The sequence below is a fragment of the Carlito syrichta genome, unplaced genomic scaffold (genome assembly GCF_000164805.1).
Source record: "Carlito syrichta isolate Samal-C Ts95f unplaced genomic scaffold, Tarsius_syrichta-2.0.1 Scaffold317479, whole genome shotgun sequence".
Taxonomy (NCBI): domain Eukaryota; kingdom Metazoa; phylum Chordata; class Mammalia; order Primates; family Tarsiidae; genus Carlito; species Carlito syrichta.
Genome location: NW_007261575.1, coordinates 658,775 through 676,228, shown reverse-complemented (window position 1 = coordinate 676,228; position 17,454 = coordinate 658,775). Strand labels below are relative to the sequence as shown.

The 17,454-nt window shown below is 36.9% G+C and overlaps 1 protein-coding gene and 1 pseudogene across 1 annotated transcript in view; one reads left to right on the top strand and one right to left on the bottom strand.

Moving 5' to 3' along the window:
- Window positions 1-5,764, top strand: part of SMCHD1 (structural maintenance of chromosomes flexible hinge domain containing 1) — a 144,605-nt gene extending 138,841 nt beyond the window's left edge. Inside the window, exon 48 of the mRNA XM_021707416.1 lies at window positions 4,743-5,764. Within this exon, the coding sequence (XP_021563091.1) occupies window positions 4,743-4,767 (25 nt within the window). The 3' untranslated portion in view covers window positions 4,768-5,764. The remainder of the gene's footprint in view (window positions 1-4,742) is intronic.
- A 9,909-nt stretch (window positions 5,765-15,673) lies between these two features.
- Window positions 15,674-16,602, bottom strand: LOC103277375 (annotated as a pseudogene).
- Between the last annotated feature and the right edge of the window lie 852 nt (window positions 16,603-17,454).

Here is a 17,454-nt window from a genome sequence, read left to right as displayed (position 1 = left end):
ATTTCCTTGGTTAGTTTATCAGAGCTCCTGGGTCGTTATACTTTGAAAACAGTGTGAATTCATTTCTAATTTCTCCCCTTGAGCCAGAATTAGTATTTTATATTTAAAAAACAAAACTAATGTGATGATGATGATGATGAAGATAAAACTGAAAATTAATCATTGTATTATCTTAGGATGCCCAGCCTTCTAAATGATTTTTGCTAAGGATTCAGAAATGTTAAAACTTATTATTATATATATTACCTTAAAAGTCAATGTTGAGTCAAATTGCTTTTCTGTTGTTTGACTTAACTTTCAAATACACTATATTCTCTTTCATAGAATCAGCAACTTGATAAGTTTAGAATATGCAAAAACATTTGTACATTAGTTATTTAAAAAGTGCTTATAATTTTTGGTTTGAAGAATCAGATACCATGTAGATCAACAAAAAACCAACAGCCATTTGCAGCCTAACTCAATAGTGAGAAAACCACACTTTTTAGATTGGATATCAGTAGGGCCAACCCACAGAAGAAGGATACCATGATACTGGGGTTTCTTTTACATTATTTCAAAAGGTATAAGTGTAGATTCTACTTGGATACTTGTTTATATTTAGCCTTAAAGAAGTTCCCTTGAGAATGTAGTGCTAGGATTGGTATTCTATGCACTGTCCCACTGCATATTCTGCATTTATTCAGAAAATATTTGCATGCTCACTTTGTACTATATGTTTTTGGGTGAATAAAGTGACATGGTTCTTGCCTCTCATTGGAGTTCTGTAATTATGTGCAGAAGAGGGGCAATTTAAAAAGTAAACAAACTTTTTTCTATTTATAAGGAATGAAAAATGATACAGTGATAGAAAATAATGGAGAAACAATTTCAATTCTCAGGAAAGATGCTTTGAAGCAGACAACTGAAGGATGGGAAGGAACCAGGCCTATAGGGATTTGTTTCTCTCAGAGGGAAAGGAAACATGAAAGTTCTGAGAAAATAGCAAGTGTGGCTTGTTTGAAGAACCAAAAAGATGCTAGTGGCTAAACCATGGTGGGCAAGAGAGAGACAGCCAAGATGTGGTTGGACATACCGGCAGAGGCCAGATTATGAAACCCCCCCTCCCTGCCATGCTTCAAAAAAATTGTGAGATAATATTCTTCCGATGTTAAGTTCATTGATATCTCCTGAGCACTTACAATTGCATGCTTGCAGGTGGGGAAAATGTATTAGAGAGCTACTGAACTAATGAGACTCATGGACATATGAATGAATGATGGGTGTTTACTTGTAGGCATGCAGTGTGTACAAGCTATTAAGCTGCTCTTTGAAAGTGTGATGGAGCAATTTAGCATCAGAAAGAATCTTTGTAGTGGATTTAAATACATCTAATTTTTAGAAATCATGAGTTCAGAATTATGCCCCCCTCAAAAAAACCCTCCTTGGTTATCATTGGTGGTTGCTAGGTCATCAACTTAGAACTCTGAAAATTGATGTATTCACATAGAAAAGAAATGTATTCCATCTTTTTTGTATGAACTATCTTTTAGGTTATCAAATAGAGAAAGTTCTTTATAGAAAGTTTTTATATATGAATAAAGTATAAGAGGCATGGTAAAATTAAAGCATCATTATTTTGCCACTGCTAATAAAGAACTGGCAATAATAATAATAATGGATACTCAAATGATGTTAAAAGTTTGTGGGAAAATTTAACCCTTTGCACTCAGAGGGGACATGAAGAGATTGCTGGTGATTATACAAGACAAACTTACGTCAGCACAAACTTTTCAAAAATATATGTTTCCTTGAGGTTTTTTATCCAAATTGCTTGAGAAATCAAATAAAGAAATGAAATATATACTGAGATATGATCAATCAGTTGAGAAGTGGTTTTCAGAAATCATGAGTGCATCCTTCCACATCATCAAACAACAAACTGGACAATAAATTACATATTATTAACGTGGGAGGAAGAAAATGAGACTGCATTGCTTGTTTGAATAGAAAAACACCAGTTGGAAGACGTCAAACAAATTACTATTGTACAACATGTATCAATGAACCTGCAGTGCATGTCAGTGACTGTTGAACACATTACCACACACTAGAAAAATATAATAAAATTTTGATTTTGGGGGGCATAAATTCCTCAATGTCCAAAATTCTATTATAAGCCAAATATCATTACAATTAAATAATTGGTTTCAACACTAAACTGTTAAATATGAAGTGATTCGTTTTTCACTGTTTCAAAAAAAGTGTGGCCAAGTTGCTGGTAGGTGATCCATGCAATATCTCCAAGTACAAAGGGTTAATAAGAGGACAGTCAGGGCAACCCCCTCAGGTCACCTCTCACTGTAGGAGCTTTTCTGTCTTCTCAATAAATCCTGCTTTCTGTAAAAATTTAAAAAAAAGAAGATCAGATTGAGACACCTGAACTCAGCAACACTGAAAGTAGTAGAACATTTTTTGTTATATGTGCCTCAGTAGGAAGTAACCTGAGTCTTCTAATCAACCTTTCTCAACTAGGGTTCTGTGGAAGAACAGAAAATTATTTTGAGACACTGTTCTCTCAATTTTTCCTAGGATGGCTCTAGCTAGTATCATTCTGGATGAATAAGAAGAAGGTTAATTCATTGTATATGTTACATGCTTTATGGCATTAGAACTTCACTCTTACAAACTTGAAAAGGGCGCACCTACCATTTTGCAGAATTTATGGGGAACTTAGAAGCCAGTTCAGTCACCAGGAAGCAATCAGCAATCCAGAATGTCATGTTTTACAAGACAAAAGATTGACTTTGCTAATAAATTAATGACTATAAAAGAAAGGGAAAGAGAAAGATAAACTCTTATAGAATTAAAGTGATGATTAGAAAGGCATATCAATCTAATGCGATGTGTGGACCTTGTTTGGATTCAGATAGGGATAAACCAATTTTAAAACAACTACTTGGATATCATGGAGAAATTTGAATATCACTTAACTATTAGCTATATTATGGAATTGTTCATTTTGCGTATAATAGCACAATATTCATGTAAAAATATATAGTTAGAAATGTATGCTAAGGTATTTAATGGTCAAATAATATGCTGTCTGGGATATACTCTAAAATACTCCAGGAAAGTAAAGTAGCAGAGGGTGTCAAAACAGGATTTGGCAAAGTGCTGTAATCACTGAGGATTGAAATAGGAGTTCACTGAATTATTCCCTCTTTTTTTATGTGAATTTGCCATAATTTTTTAAAGAAGTATTTTATGAGCAGTGGGAGCATTTTTCCAATTTCCTAAGTGACCAGAACTCACATCGTAGGAAATTCCTCAGGAGCGATTCTAGACTAAAATGCATCTGAATTTGAGTTGTTAAATGTGGAAAAAACATGGATCTTAGAATCAATAAAATATGCTTAGTGACATGTGATACAATGCAATAGACTCAGGGTTTTTTTGAATAGAGGCTTTGGTTTTCTTTTCTTTTCTTTTTTTTTTTATTGTGAAGTTGTGGGGTACAGTTAAGGGTTAGGTATACAATTGCGTTTCATTCAGGCACCCTGTTGATATGGGGTGTTTCCCCGTTCCCAGACAGATATTTGCTAGAGGCTTTGGTTTTCTAATTCATTTTCTACTCATAAAGATTACAAATTAGCTATCAAAATGTGTATCTTCTATTTGAAGACAGCAGTTCAGGGAAGTATCATTAGAAAATTAAGTATTTAGATATATCTGTACACATTTGAGGGGAATCCCCCCCAAAATGGAATTATCTTTTAGAGGGTGGGCCCCTTGTAGTACACTTGGAATTTTTTTCCCCAGATCAAATGGTCAGCCAAAATTTTTACCTGGAAGTTTTGAGAAGGTTGCATCATGCTTTGCAGAAAAAATGTCCTGAGTGTGACCAACAGATGACTAGTTAGTTCTTCCATCGTGACAACGTACCTGCCCACACCTTGCTAGATGTTCAGTAGTTTTTGGCCAAAAACAACATGACCCCTGTACCTCACCCTCCTTATTCACCTGATTAGGCCCCAGTGACATTTTTTGTTTCCTCAGATGAAAAAAAGTCCTCAAAGAGAAATGTTTTGCCACTGTGGAAGAGATAAAATAAAAAATGACAGAAGCACTAAAAGGCATCCAAATTTACAAGCTCAAAAATGATTTTGACAAATTCAAAAACTGTTTTGAGCAGTGGATAAAGCATCTTAGTAGGTATATTGTATCAAACAGAGTACTTTGAAGGTGACTGAAGTTTAAACATGTAAGACTAAATATACCATTTTTCATAAATAAATTCCATTTTGGGGGGGATCCCCTCATATGCCAAGGTGTTCACTGTGCTCCTCTCTACATGAATGAGATTATGGGCATTCAATATTTTTCTTTTGCTTATCTTTATTTTGTGACTTTTCTATAATAAGCATTATAATTCCTATCAATTCACAAAACTGATTCTATTTCAGGAAAAAGGAAAAAGTAAGCAAGACTATCATCCCAAAGAACTATGGTACAAATTACTTATATGCTGTGTGTGTATATGTATAATACACACACATTAAGTACTTTTATTTTGAGACTTTTTACTTAATATATGTGAAGGAAATTATTATATATAAGGATTTAATTCTGTTTATACCAAGGATTATTAATAAAGCTTAGTTCCATCAGGTCTTCAAGCATCCAGGTGTGATGAGGGAGTTTAAGAAAGGAAATCTGTGATACACAAAACTTACTATGTTTTTTTCCCCCACTTTGACCAGGATTATAACCAAAACAGATGTGTGAAAGGTAACAGAGAGAGAGACCATCAGTCTCATTAAGAATGCCCTGCCATCTATATTTATTTCAGAAGACCAAGAGGATGACTTACCAGACTGAATGTTTCTGGATACAATACAAGTATCTGGGCATGACTTTCCAAGTCTTTCCAGATGGGACTGGAAGTAACTATTCGATTTTATGGATCTCAGTGGACAATATGGATTTTCTGGGATTATTCCAGATATTATGCCCCTTGGCTGTCATTGTCTTGCAAATGTGTGAGAGGAAATTGTGCTAATATGGCAGTGATCGTAAAACTGGCACATAGCATTTATTAATTCTGAAAAAAAGTGTATGTACTATTTTTCAGTATAATTATAATGAATATGTAGAACTATTTCTTGAAAACCTTTTTATTACTTTTGTGTGGATTTGTTTAACAAAGATGTTTTGTCTTTTGTGTAAGGAAGATTCTAGAGGCTAGATATTTAATTGTAAATATGTGAGGAAACTGAAGAATTCAAGACAAAAAATGTAAAAGTACAGGTATCTGGGAATTCAAATGTTAAGACACAGAAAAACATTGATGAGCGAACATGTGACAGCGGTAGCATTTCAAATTTCAAGACTTATCTTGTATGTATATATATGTATATATATATAAGATACCCAGCAACGTTAATCTTTATATTGTTTGACTTTATTAATACTAGCATATATAGTCTTAGCCTTAATTCTACATTTACATTATTTTGTAATTTTTTTAGTACTATTTTTAAGGAGTTAAAAAACATACACCTCACATTAATGTACTTTCTGTAGAAAGTTGCACAAACATTTGTGTATTCAAGCTAACATGTGTCTGTATATGTCTTTGTGCAAGTTCAAGACTATTGATCTGTGAAGTTATTTTGTAAGGAAATGCTTTTGGTACAAGTTTTGTGTCTCCGGAAATGTGTTTTTTAATCCTTTCTGAATATGCAGTGAGGTTAATAAACAGGATTGTTTCTTCCCTACTGAATAGATACGTGTTTTTCTTTTTTAAAATTGAAAGCTCCAAAACACCATAAATGTTAACATATCTTTATAATTGGAAACAATTTAAACATGTTGGTGAAACAATATGGCAGTAATAGAAACTATGGGAAAGATTAGCTGTCATAGTAATACAGGTTGAGCATCCCTATTCGAAATGCTTGGGACCAGAAGTGTTTGGAATTTCATATTTTCAAACTTTTTTAGATTTTGGATTTGCTATACTTGCCAGTTGAGCATCCCTAATCTGAAATTGGAAATGTTCCAATGAGCATTTCCTTTGAGTGTCATGTCTCCACTCAAAAATTTTCAAAATTTGGAGTCCTTAGACATTAGATTATAGGTAAGACAAATGAGAGATGGCTTTTTAGGAACTAACTCCAAAGCATAATTAGTATGTGGAAGTAGGTTGCTTTTATAACTCATTGTATCAGGAAGGAGTCATATTTGAAATCCAAGGTATTGATAGAATCTAAAAACAAGAAAAAACTTTTAAAAATTGTTAATTTTGACCAGGTGCAGTGGCTCATGCCTGTAATCCCAGCACTTTGGGAGACTAAGGCAGGAGGATTGCTTGAGCCCAGGAGTTTGAAACCAGCAACATTAGCAAGACCTTGTCTTTACAAAAAAATTAGCTGGATGTGGTGGCATGCGCTTGTAGTCTCAGCTGCTAGGGAGGCTGAGGTGGAAGGATCACCTGAGCCCAGAGGCCAAGACTGCACTGTGTGCCACTGCACTCCAACTTGGATTACAGAGTGAGATTCAACTATAACAAAAAATCTTAATTTGTATTAGAAATGCTTTTTTTTTTTTTTAAGTTAGCAGGATTTATTGAGAGGACAGAGAAGCTCCCACAGCAAGAGGGGACCTGAAGGGGTTGCCCCTAGAAATGCATTTAAAAACATGTCCATTTTTATTGCTTAAAATGGAAGCTTTTATGGATATTATCTAGCACTGAGCCCATCCATATCTATAAATTTTTGTTCATTTTCTAATATTAGAAATACTCTATCAATAAGTAAAATTTTAAGTATGAATATCCATTTTTGTGGAGTTTTTCCACTCTAAAAATTAACCTTGATGGTTCTCAGTGATTATAGTAAGAAGTTTTTCTGGCTGGGCTCGGTGGCCCAGCCTGTAATCCCGCACTTTGGGAGGCCGAGGTGAGTGGATTGCCTGAGCCCGCGGGTTCAAGACCCGCCTGGGCAACTTGGCGAGACTTCATCTCTACCGTAAATCAAAAAATTAGCTGGGCGTGGTAGCGCGCGCCTGTAGTTCCAGCTACTTGGAAGCCTGAGCGGAAGGATCACTGGAGCCCAGCAGATCAAGGCTGTGGTGGCCGGGAGCGTGCCACTGCACTCCAATCTGGGTGTCAGAATGAGACTTCAGCTCAAAAATAAAAGTTTTTCTGCATTTTCACAGTTGGATTTATCTAAGGACTTTTCCATATATCAAGGCATCCATTTTTACATTTGAGCTAATGTTGAGATTCATATTGTACCAGAGATTAGCAATAGACCACTTTTGTCTTACTATGTAACACATAAGAACAATTAAAAATTTTTCCAAGGTTTAATTCTAGACTTGTGTTGCAAAATACTTTAACTGGAGAAAAACAGTTAATGCCACAGCTATTTATTGTGTGTTGTGTGATACATAATCTGAAGTTTGTCACAATCAGGAATTTTTTTTTTTCTAATTTCTTATATCCATGGGAAAATAATAGCCTACTTATATTTTGAAGTAGCTGAAATAAAACTCTCTTTCCAAGCCTTTTTGCATATTATACCATCAATTTCATGTGTGTACATTTCACCATGTCTATGGTTAAAATAGGCTAAACTACACAAAGTTTTATGGTTTTTAGTATAAGATTTTTTTAAATTATTAAAACTAATATTTGTTGCATATATAATATTCAGATTATTTTAAGTGAAATTGGTTCTTAAATAATACTGCCAAAAAGATAAAAGTTTCATCTTCTAAATTTTTTTATACTTTTGACTCTGACTTGAAACCTTTATAATCATGAAATGGATGGGATTAATTCCATTATATTTAGTAATGACTATAGAATATGCAATTAATACTTTTAGTAAAAAAAATGTATTTCATTTTTATATTGTGAAGCTACTGAAGTATAAAAAGCAACCCCAGATCTCTGGAAATGGTCCTAAAGTCAAATGGCATGATGAAATATCTGTTTAAAAAAATCTACATAAATTCTATGAGAAAGGTGAGAATCTGTGGTATTCTGAACCTAGATTGACTGCTCCCTTCATCTCCAAGCCTGAGGACTTTTTTTCTCAAAAGGAGCAGAACTTAAGCGCTTCTCTTCCCTGCATTCAGCTGCCTTGTGCTAACACTAAGTTCTAGGTCAGTGTGGTCAAGTGAGGGCTACTCTCTCCCAACCAGGCCACAAGACCTTAAACATGGTGTGTTGCAATTACTGGGGTCTTGATAACCCTCTGGCTCATGAAGCAGTGGTTTTACCCCAGGAAGGGCAAGTTAAGAGGACCTCAGGCTGCTATCCCCCTTCACTGCACTCAGCTCCTGGAACAGAGGTATAAATCAGGGTTGCCTTTGTCCCCAGGTCCAGAACCCTGGCTAAGAGATTTTTCCTTGCAAGGTGAAACAAGTAAAACAGATAGCTTCTAATCTCTTCCCAAGGGCACTGTCTTTACAACAGATCATGAGAAGTTTAAGCCAAAGAGCACTCTTAAAAATAGTAGAGGTTATGGTACAGAAAAGTGGGAGAAGATTAATGAATCTAATGAAGATACAGCATAGACTGTAGACCAGCTAGTCTGGGGAGACAACCAGGGAGTAAGATGGTTGGGAGGACCTCTTTTGGGGTCAAACCAGATATCTGACCAGAAGCTTCCATCCTCATCAAAGAAGCCACAGTTTGATTACATTCGTTTGAGAGAAATTTTGCCCCAGGATACTGGTGTAAACAGTAGTGCATCAGCCAACAGTTAGTGGAGTGGAAAAATGGAGTATGTTGTCAGAGGAAAAAGTGGGAGAGAACCCTACCCATACCACTGTCATCCCCAGTATTTCTGGGGCATACCAAAAGCTCTGCCTCCCTGAAAAGGAATGTGAGAGATTTAAGACTTTTGGGAGTGGGAAGAGGTAGATTTCATTAAAATAACCCAGCCAGTCACTAACCAAATGAGCAAATAACAAAGGCCAAAAAGAAATGAACAAGTACTCAGAGACTACAATATATAATTTTGAATTTCCAGTTTACAGCAAAAATTATGAGGAATGCAAAGAAACAGCAAAGTCCAACTCATACACTGGAAATAATATGGGTGGCATAAACTGCCTGTGAGAGTGAGTGTCAGGTTTAGCAAAAATATTTTTGAAGCACTCATTATAAATAAATATAGCCACAGAACTAAAGGAAAACTTGATTAAAGAAGTAAACAGTATAATGACAATGTCTGATCAAATAAAGAATATCAATAAAGTTTTTTAAAGAACCATATGGAAATCCTGGAGTTGAAAAATACAATTACTGAAATAAAAAATTCACTAAGGTCTCAACAGCAGGTTTGAACTGGTAGAAGAGAGAATTAGTGAACTTGAAGATATATTTATAGAGATTAAACAATAGAAAAAAGAATGAAGAAAATAGAGCCTCAGAGAAATGTAGAACACCATAAGTGCACCAATGAATATATAATGACAAGGCTAGAAGGAGAGAAGAGGGGAGAGAAGATAGCAGAAAAGATAATGCAAAGACATAATTGCTGAAAACATCACAAATGTATTGGAAAACAACCTACACAACTAGGAAGCTGAACAGATTTCAAGTGGAATAACCACAGAGACCCACAAATAGATATATCAAATTTTGAAAGTTAAAAACAAGGGAAAATCTTAAAAGCAAAGAGCAAGCTGGGCTCGGCGGCTCAGCCTGTAATCCCATGCCTTTGGGAGGCTGAGGTGAGTGACTTGCCTGAGCCTGAGGGTTCGAGACCTGCCTGGGCAGCAAGACCTCATCTCTACAATAAATAAAAAAATCAGCTGGGTGTGGTAGCCCATGCCTGTAATTCCGACTACTTGGAAGGCTGAGGCGGAAGGATCGCCAGAGCCCAGCAGGTCGAGGCTGCGGTGGCCGGGAGCGGCCACGGCACTCCAGTCTGGGCGACAGAGTGAGACTCCAACTCAAAAAAAAAAAAAAGCAAAGAGCAAAATTACAAATCCTTCTCAAAGAGAACCCAACAAGGTTAACAGTTTCTTAGCAGAAACAACGGTGACCATATGGCAGTGGGACAATGATCAAAGTGCTCAAAGGAAAAACAGCTGCAAATCAAGAATCTATTATTAGCAAAGCTATTGTTCAAATGAAGGAAAAATACTTTTCCAGATAACACAGAAAATTCATTGCTAGCAGGCCTATATTAGAAGAAATACTCAAAGAAAGTCTTCAGGTTGAAAGCAAAGTGACCTGAAATGGTCATTCACATCCACACAAAGAGCACCAGAAAAGTTCATTAATGTAATTGATACTGTTAATGAATATTTTTATCCTTTTTTTCTTCATTTTCTTAATTGCAGTGAATTGGAACGCAGTTGTATAAAATAATATATATATTATATATAGTTGAACCATAATATATAGAGATAAAATATGTTCATATTAAATTTGCCAATGGGCCAGGCTCAGTGGCTCAGTCTGTAATCCCAGCACTTTGGGAGGCTGAAGCAAGTGGATTGCCTGAATCCACAGGTTCAAGACCAGACCAGGGAACTTCATTTCTACAATAAAAAAAATTTTTTTAATTAACTAGGTGTGGTAGCACACGCCTATAGTTCCAGCTACTTGGAAGGCTGAGGCAGAGGGATCACCAGAGCCCAGCAGGTTGATGCTGGGGTGGCCATGAGTGTGTCACTGCACTCCAGCCTAGGTGATGGAGTAGTGAGACTCCAACTCAAAAAAAAAAAAAAATCCAAATTGACAAGTTTAAACCCTATTTTGACAAGTTCAAAAACTGTTGAGCAGTGGATAAAGCATTTCAATAGGTGTATTACATCAAACGGAGAGTACTTTGAAGTTGACTGAAGTTTAAACATTAAGAATAAATACACAATTTTTTATAAATAAATTCTGAGGTTTTTCAGTCCCCCTTCATATATGGTAAAACCCAAGAGTAACCATTAAAACCAAAAAATATAGTAAAATGATTAGTATAAAATTATGCTACATGCTGTGGACTGAATTGTTTCCCCCCTCCAAAAAACATTTATATATTGAAGCCCTAAATCCCAGAGTGACTGTATGTGAAAATTGGGTCTTTAGGAGGTAATTAAGGATTAAAGTTGTCAGATCATAATGCCAAGGCCCTAATTCAATAGAACTGTGACCTTATAAGAGAATTTCTTTCCCTATACCCCACCCCCCACCTCACCCCCACACACACAATGAGAAGGTGACCAACTGCAAGCCATAAAGAGAACACTCACCAGAACCCAATCATGCTGGCACCCTAATCTCAAGCTATTTGTCTCCAAAACTGAGAAAATTAATTTCTTGTTTAAGCCTCCCAGGTATGCTATTTTGTTAGGGCAGCCTGAGCTGACTAATGCACTACATTAGGAAATATTCAATGCAAAATTAAGCATTAGAGGAGGGATAAAGAGCAAGAGAAGCATGGACATATGGAAAACAAAAAGTAGGCAGACGTACATCCGGTTATATCAATAATATTAAATGTGAGTAAATTTAAAAGTCTAATCAAAAGGCAGAGGCCAGACTGGACTTAAAAAAAATTCAACTATGTGTTGTCTACAGAAGACACACTTTAAATTCAAGCACACAAATAGATTAAAAGCAAAAGAAAGAAAAAAGGTACATCATGCAAACAGCATCCACATTTAATCTGGAGTGGCTATACTAATATCAAGCAAAATAGACTTTAAAACAAAAAAATTCTTAAAGGAACATTTTTGACTTCAAGAAGATGTAACAATTATAAAAACACATGCAGCTAAAAATGGCACATCAAAATACATAAAGCAAAAACTGACAAGAGAGAAATAGACACTTCAACAATAGTAGTTGGAAACGCCTATACCCTCTTTTTAATGATGGAAAAAATAACTACATAAGATCAAAAAACAGAAGACGAACAACACTGTAAACCAACTAGATTTAACAGACATCCAGCACAGTAGCTCAAGCCTGTAATTCCAGCACTTTGGGAGGCTGAGGTAAGAGGCTTGCCTGAGCCCACGGGTTTGAGACCAGCCTGGGCAACATGGTAAGACCTTGTCTCTACAATAAATCAAAAAATTAGCCAGACATCGTAGCGTGTGCCTGTAGTTCCAGCTACTTGGAAGGCTGAGGCAGAAGGATCGCCTGAACCCAGCAGGTCGATGCTGGGGTAGCCGTGAGCATGCCACTGTACTCCAGCCTGAGTGACAGAGTGAGACTCTGACTAAAAAAAAAAAAAAAAAAACACACACACACATCCATAGAACACTCCTTCCAACAGCAATAAAATATATTCTTAAACATGCATGGGACATTCACCAGGTTAAACCATATGTGAGGTCATAAAATCTCAATACATTTAAAAGAATGGAAATAATACAAATATGTTCTCTGCTTACAATGTAATAAAATTTGAAAGTAACAGGAAAATTTGAGAAACTCACGAATATGTGGAAATTAAACAATGCACTCCAAGATAGCAGTGGTTCATAGAAGACGTCAAAGGAATTCAAAAAGTACTTTGAGATCAGTAAAAATTTGAGATACAACATACCAAAACATACAAGTTGTATTAAAAGCAGTATTTAGAAGCAAATGTGTATCTATAAATGACATTAAGAAAGTAAAAAGATCTAAAATCAGTAAACCTTTTACCTTAAGACATTGGAAAAGAAAAAAACTAAACCTAAAGCAAGCAAAAAGAATGAGATTACAGTGAAATTGAATAGAATGAAATAGAGAACAGAAGTACAATAGATAAAAGCAATGAAACACAAAGTTGATTTTTTTTGGAGAAATCAACCAAATTGGCATATTAGCTAGTTTGACCAAGGAAAAAAAAAATAAATATATTATAATGAAGAATACACTAAAATCTGAATTGAAAGAGGGATATTACTACTGACCTTACAGAAATAAAATGGATTATAAAAGAATACTGTGAACAATTATGCATTAACAAATTAGATAACATAGATGAAATGAAAAAATTCCTAGAAAGACAAACTACTGGAATGGACTCAAAAAGAAATAGACAACTTGAATTGGCCTTTTACATGTGAAGAGATTGAATCAGTAATCAACTACCCACAAAGAAAAGCCCTGGTCCAAATGGTTTCAACACTTAACTCTACCAAATATTTAAAGATTGAATACAAGTTGTTCACAAACTCTTTTCAAAAATAGGAAGAAAGGCGTGATCTCATTTTTTGAGCCCAGTGATAACCTGATAGCTAAAGTCAGGGGAAAAAAAATCACAAAACTATAGACCAATATATCTTATGAATATGGATGCAAAATCCCTCAATAAAATTCTAGCTAAACAAATTCAGCAACATATAAAAGGAACTCAGAGTTCAGACTGGAAAGGTGACAGGCATAAGCAAACAAGCTCTATTAACAACCCACAAATATCTGGGACAAAAATTATGACCAAAACACACTAGACTGCTGAAGACCCAGAAGGAAAAATTGGGGAACATTTCTTTGAAAAATTAAATCATTCAAAAGTATCATGTATACATGCATATGAGGGAATTTAGAAAACCACACATAAACCCAGGGCAAGATGAATGCTCAAAAGAGACCTGAAAAGATCATAAGCTTTCACTTCAGGCTAATCTCTAGGCTCAGGGCAAGCCTAGTTAAGTGTTGAAGGAGGGCGCCAATGCAGAGTCAATCTGGTAACATTATTTTCTGTTTTATTATTTTAGTTACTAGTTCTCAAGGAAATTTTCAAAATATCAGCTGAATACTAGTTAAGAAAAAGAGACTCAAGTGATCATATACAATAGGGAATACCGTCTTTGCAAAAAGACTATTAAAGCCCTAACAAAAACACACACAGAGAAAGATTTGGGAAGGAGAAATAATCTGATTACCATATTTTACTATTCAAATGTTCAGTTTTCAACAACAAAAAAATCACATGGTATAACGAAGAAATGGAAACTGGCTCATTAAAAGGAACAAAATAAGTGGACAGAAATTGTCACTGAGAAAGTCCAGATCAGACTTATCATATAAAGACTTTAAGCTATCTTAAATGTGCTCAAATAGTTAAAGGAAGACATGGACAAAGAACTAAAAGAAATCAGAAAAACAATGTGGAAATAAAATGATAATTATCAATAAAGAGAAATTATAAAAAAAGAACCAAAGAGAAGTTCTACTACATGAAAAGTTATTAAAGGTACAATAACTGAGATGAAAACTCCCAACTTAGGCAACATAGCGAGACCTTGTCTCTACAAAAAAATTTAAAAATTGGCTGGGCGTGGTGGCATGCACCTGTAGTTGCAGCTACCTGGGAGGCTGAGGAAGAAGGACTGCCTGAGCCTAGGAGGTTGAGACTGCAGTAAACTGTGATTGTGTCACTGGATTCTAGCCTGGACAACAGAAACCCCAACTCAAAATAAAGTAAAATAAGTACGATAGGTGTGAGTATGCAGAAGAGATAGGATACTGAAATTATTGAGTCTGAGGAGCAGATATAAACAAACAATGAAGAATATTTTAAGAATAATAGCCAAAACTTCCCAAATTTGATGAAAGACATGAATCTACAAATCCAAAAGGCTCAATGAACTCCAAGTAGAGTAAACTTAAATAGATACACCAAGACACATTATAATCACACTATTGAAAGACAAAGAATAATAAGCTTGAAAGGCATGAGAGTAGTGACTCATCACATACAAGGTATCCTCAATAAGATTAACAGCTAATTTCTCATTAGAAACCACGGATGAGCCGGGCTCGGTGGCTCAGCCTGTAATCCTGCACCTTTGGGGAGGCTGAGGTGAGTGGATTGCCTGAGCCCGCGGGTTCGAGACCCACCTGGGCAGCGAGACCTCATCTCTACAATAAATCAAAAAATCAGTCGGGCGTGGTAGCGCATGCCTGTAATTCCGGCTACTTGGAAGGCTGAGGCAGAAGGATCACCGGAGCCCAGCAGGTCGAGGCTGTGGTGGCCGGGAGCGGCCACTGCACTCCAGTCTGGGCGACAGAGTGAGACTCCAACTCAAAAAAAAAAGAAACTACTGATGCCAGAAGATGTTGGGATGGCATATTTAAAGTTCTGAAAGGGGGAAAAAAGGTTAACCAAGATTTCTATATCCAGCAAAACTTTCTTTTTTCTTTTCTTTTTTTTTAGAGATAAAAAGTTTATTTTATTCATTTGTACTTAAACCAGCAAAATGGGCACTGATGTCATCATGATATCGCAAAATACAAAGTATCTTTCTACAAATATTAGTGTCATGAACAAATCAGGGTTACAGTACTCCAGCCAAAAGTTGCTGAGGAAATCAAAGTGTGTTACAGCTTAACCCTCCCCCTGAACTAAGTTTGTTAGTGTAAAGTCTCCCCATCCCAGAAAACAGGGTGCTCCTTCATCTCTGTACTTATGCTTCCTATTCTTGAGGTTAGATTCTAACTCCTAAAGATGTCCAGACTACTATTCTAACTACTTATCTATAGCCAGAGACAGTGCCTATCCTATTGTCCATAGCAGCCAAGGTCATTGAAACCTCTTTGATTAGGTTCCAATCATACACCAACCCCTAAATTGACACAATAGGGAGAATGAGAACCAGGATATTAAAGCAGAACACATGACTCTAAAACAAGAAAACCTACAAGGGAGGGAAGGAGGAAGCAAGGGAGAATTCAACCACTGCCCAGAAATTGAGTAAAATACCCACTGCCTTTACCATCTTCAGGCTGCATGTTCATAAAGTAATTATGGAATAAATCCATGGTCTGTGGGGTGTTAAAATACTTAGTAACCTTCTGTAGGACTCTATGGCTTTCCCCAGCTGTTTCCAAGGTGGCTTCCAAGTCACTGGCTAGTGAATTCTGCTGGAACTGGATGGCGGCCTGCAATGACTCCTCTCCAGAATTATGGAAGGAGCTGCTCCAGGTGTGGTTTCCAGGCTGGGGGGGCACCAGGTCAGACTGTTCCAGGTGTGACTACTCCAGGACTGGCTGTTCCAGGTCTGGTTGCTCTACCCAGGAAGGTTCCCAGGTAGGTTCCCAGACGTGTTCACCAGGCATCCCTGGTGGTAGGAAGAGTAGAGGCCCGGGTAGGTGTGTGCTAAGGCCTGAGCCACACTGTTGCTGTTCTTTGGCCAGTTGTTTTTCTGCCACCTCTTAGACTTTATTCTCTGGTTCTGGAAGCAGGTCTTCACCTGTTTGTAGCTAAGGTTCAGGATGCTCAAGAGTTCTTGCATCTGCTGGAGGCTGAGGTACTTCTGCCTCTGAAATCTGTTGTTGAGGACACACATCTGGGCGGAAGAGAACACGGTTCTGGTCTGCTTCTTGGCTAGGCCTGTATCTGCCTTCTTGCCAGCCTTCTCTCTTCAAAAGCAGGTAGTTTGACCTTGGGACTGGTAGAAGAGTCAGGACTGTCCTGGGTAAGCAGGTCCATGGAGGAAGGAAGAGGAGAGACAGTCTCTGCGTGGGGCATTTCGGCGGAAGACATTTGCAAGGTTGGATAATTTTCTTCAGGCCCACAAATCACAGGCATTGGTGAAGTCTGTAGAGTCGGATGCTTCAGAGCAAAGTAGACTTTGGGGACACAATGGATCCACACTCATGTTATTGAGAAGGAGAAGGAAAAATTAAAGAGCTGTGGAAAAGGCGAAGGCTTTAAGACTTACGATTCTCTCGGTGGAAGATCTTAGAAAAATATGATCTCAAGATGCAATCCCTGCTGGTCTAGTGGTTAGGGGGGGAAAAAGGTGTGAACATATCAAAAAACTGGAATGAAGTGAGTCTCTCCACAGGGATAGGAGGTGACCAGCTCAATACAGCAAAAGGTTAAAACAGGAGCCTCTAGATTTATAATCTGCAGCAAAACTTTCATTTATACAAGGAAGAAATTAAGACATACCAGATAGGCCTGGCTCGGTGGCTCAGCCTGTAATCCCAGCACTTTGGGAGGCCAAGGCAACTGGATTGCCTGAGCCCACGGGTTCGAGACCAGCCCAGACAACCTGACAAGACCTCGTCTCTACAATAAGTCAAAAATTAGCCAGGCGTGGTAGTGCATGTCTGTAGTTCCAGCTACTTGGAAGGATGAGTCAAAAGGATTGCCAGAGCCCAGCAGGTCAGCACTGGGGTGGCTTTGAGTGTTCCACTGCACTCCAGCCTGGGAAACAGAGTGAGACTCCAACTTAAAAAAAAAAAAAAAAGACATGCCACATAAACAAAAGCTGAAGGAGTTCTTTACCTCTAGTCTTGAAGCACTACAGAAATAGTAAAGGGAGTCCTCAGGATGAAATAAAATAAACCTTGACAGTTAAAGCCATAAAAACAACAACAACAAAAAAGATCTCTAGTAGATGTAACTGCATGGACAAATGTAAAAGCCAATATTATTCTACTTTTGATTTGTAACTAATTTTTATTTTCAACAGGACTTAAAAGACAAATGCATGAAAAATAAT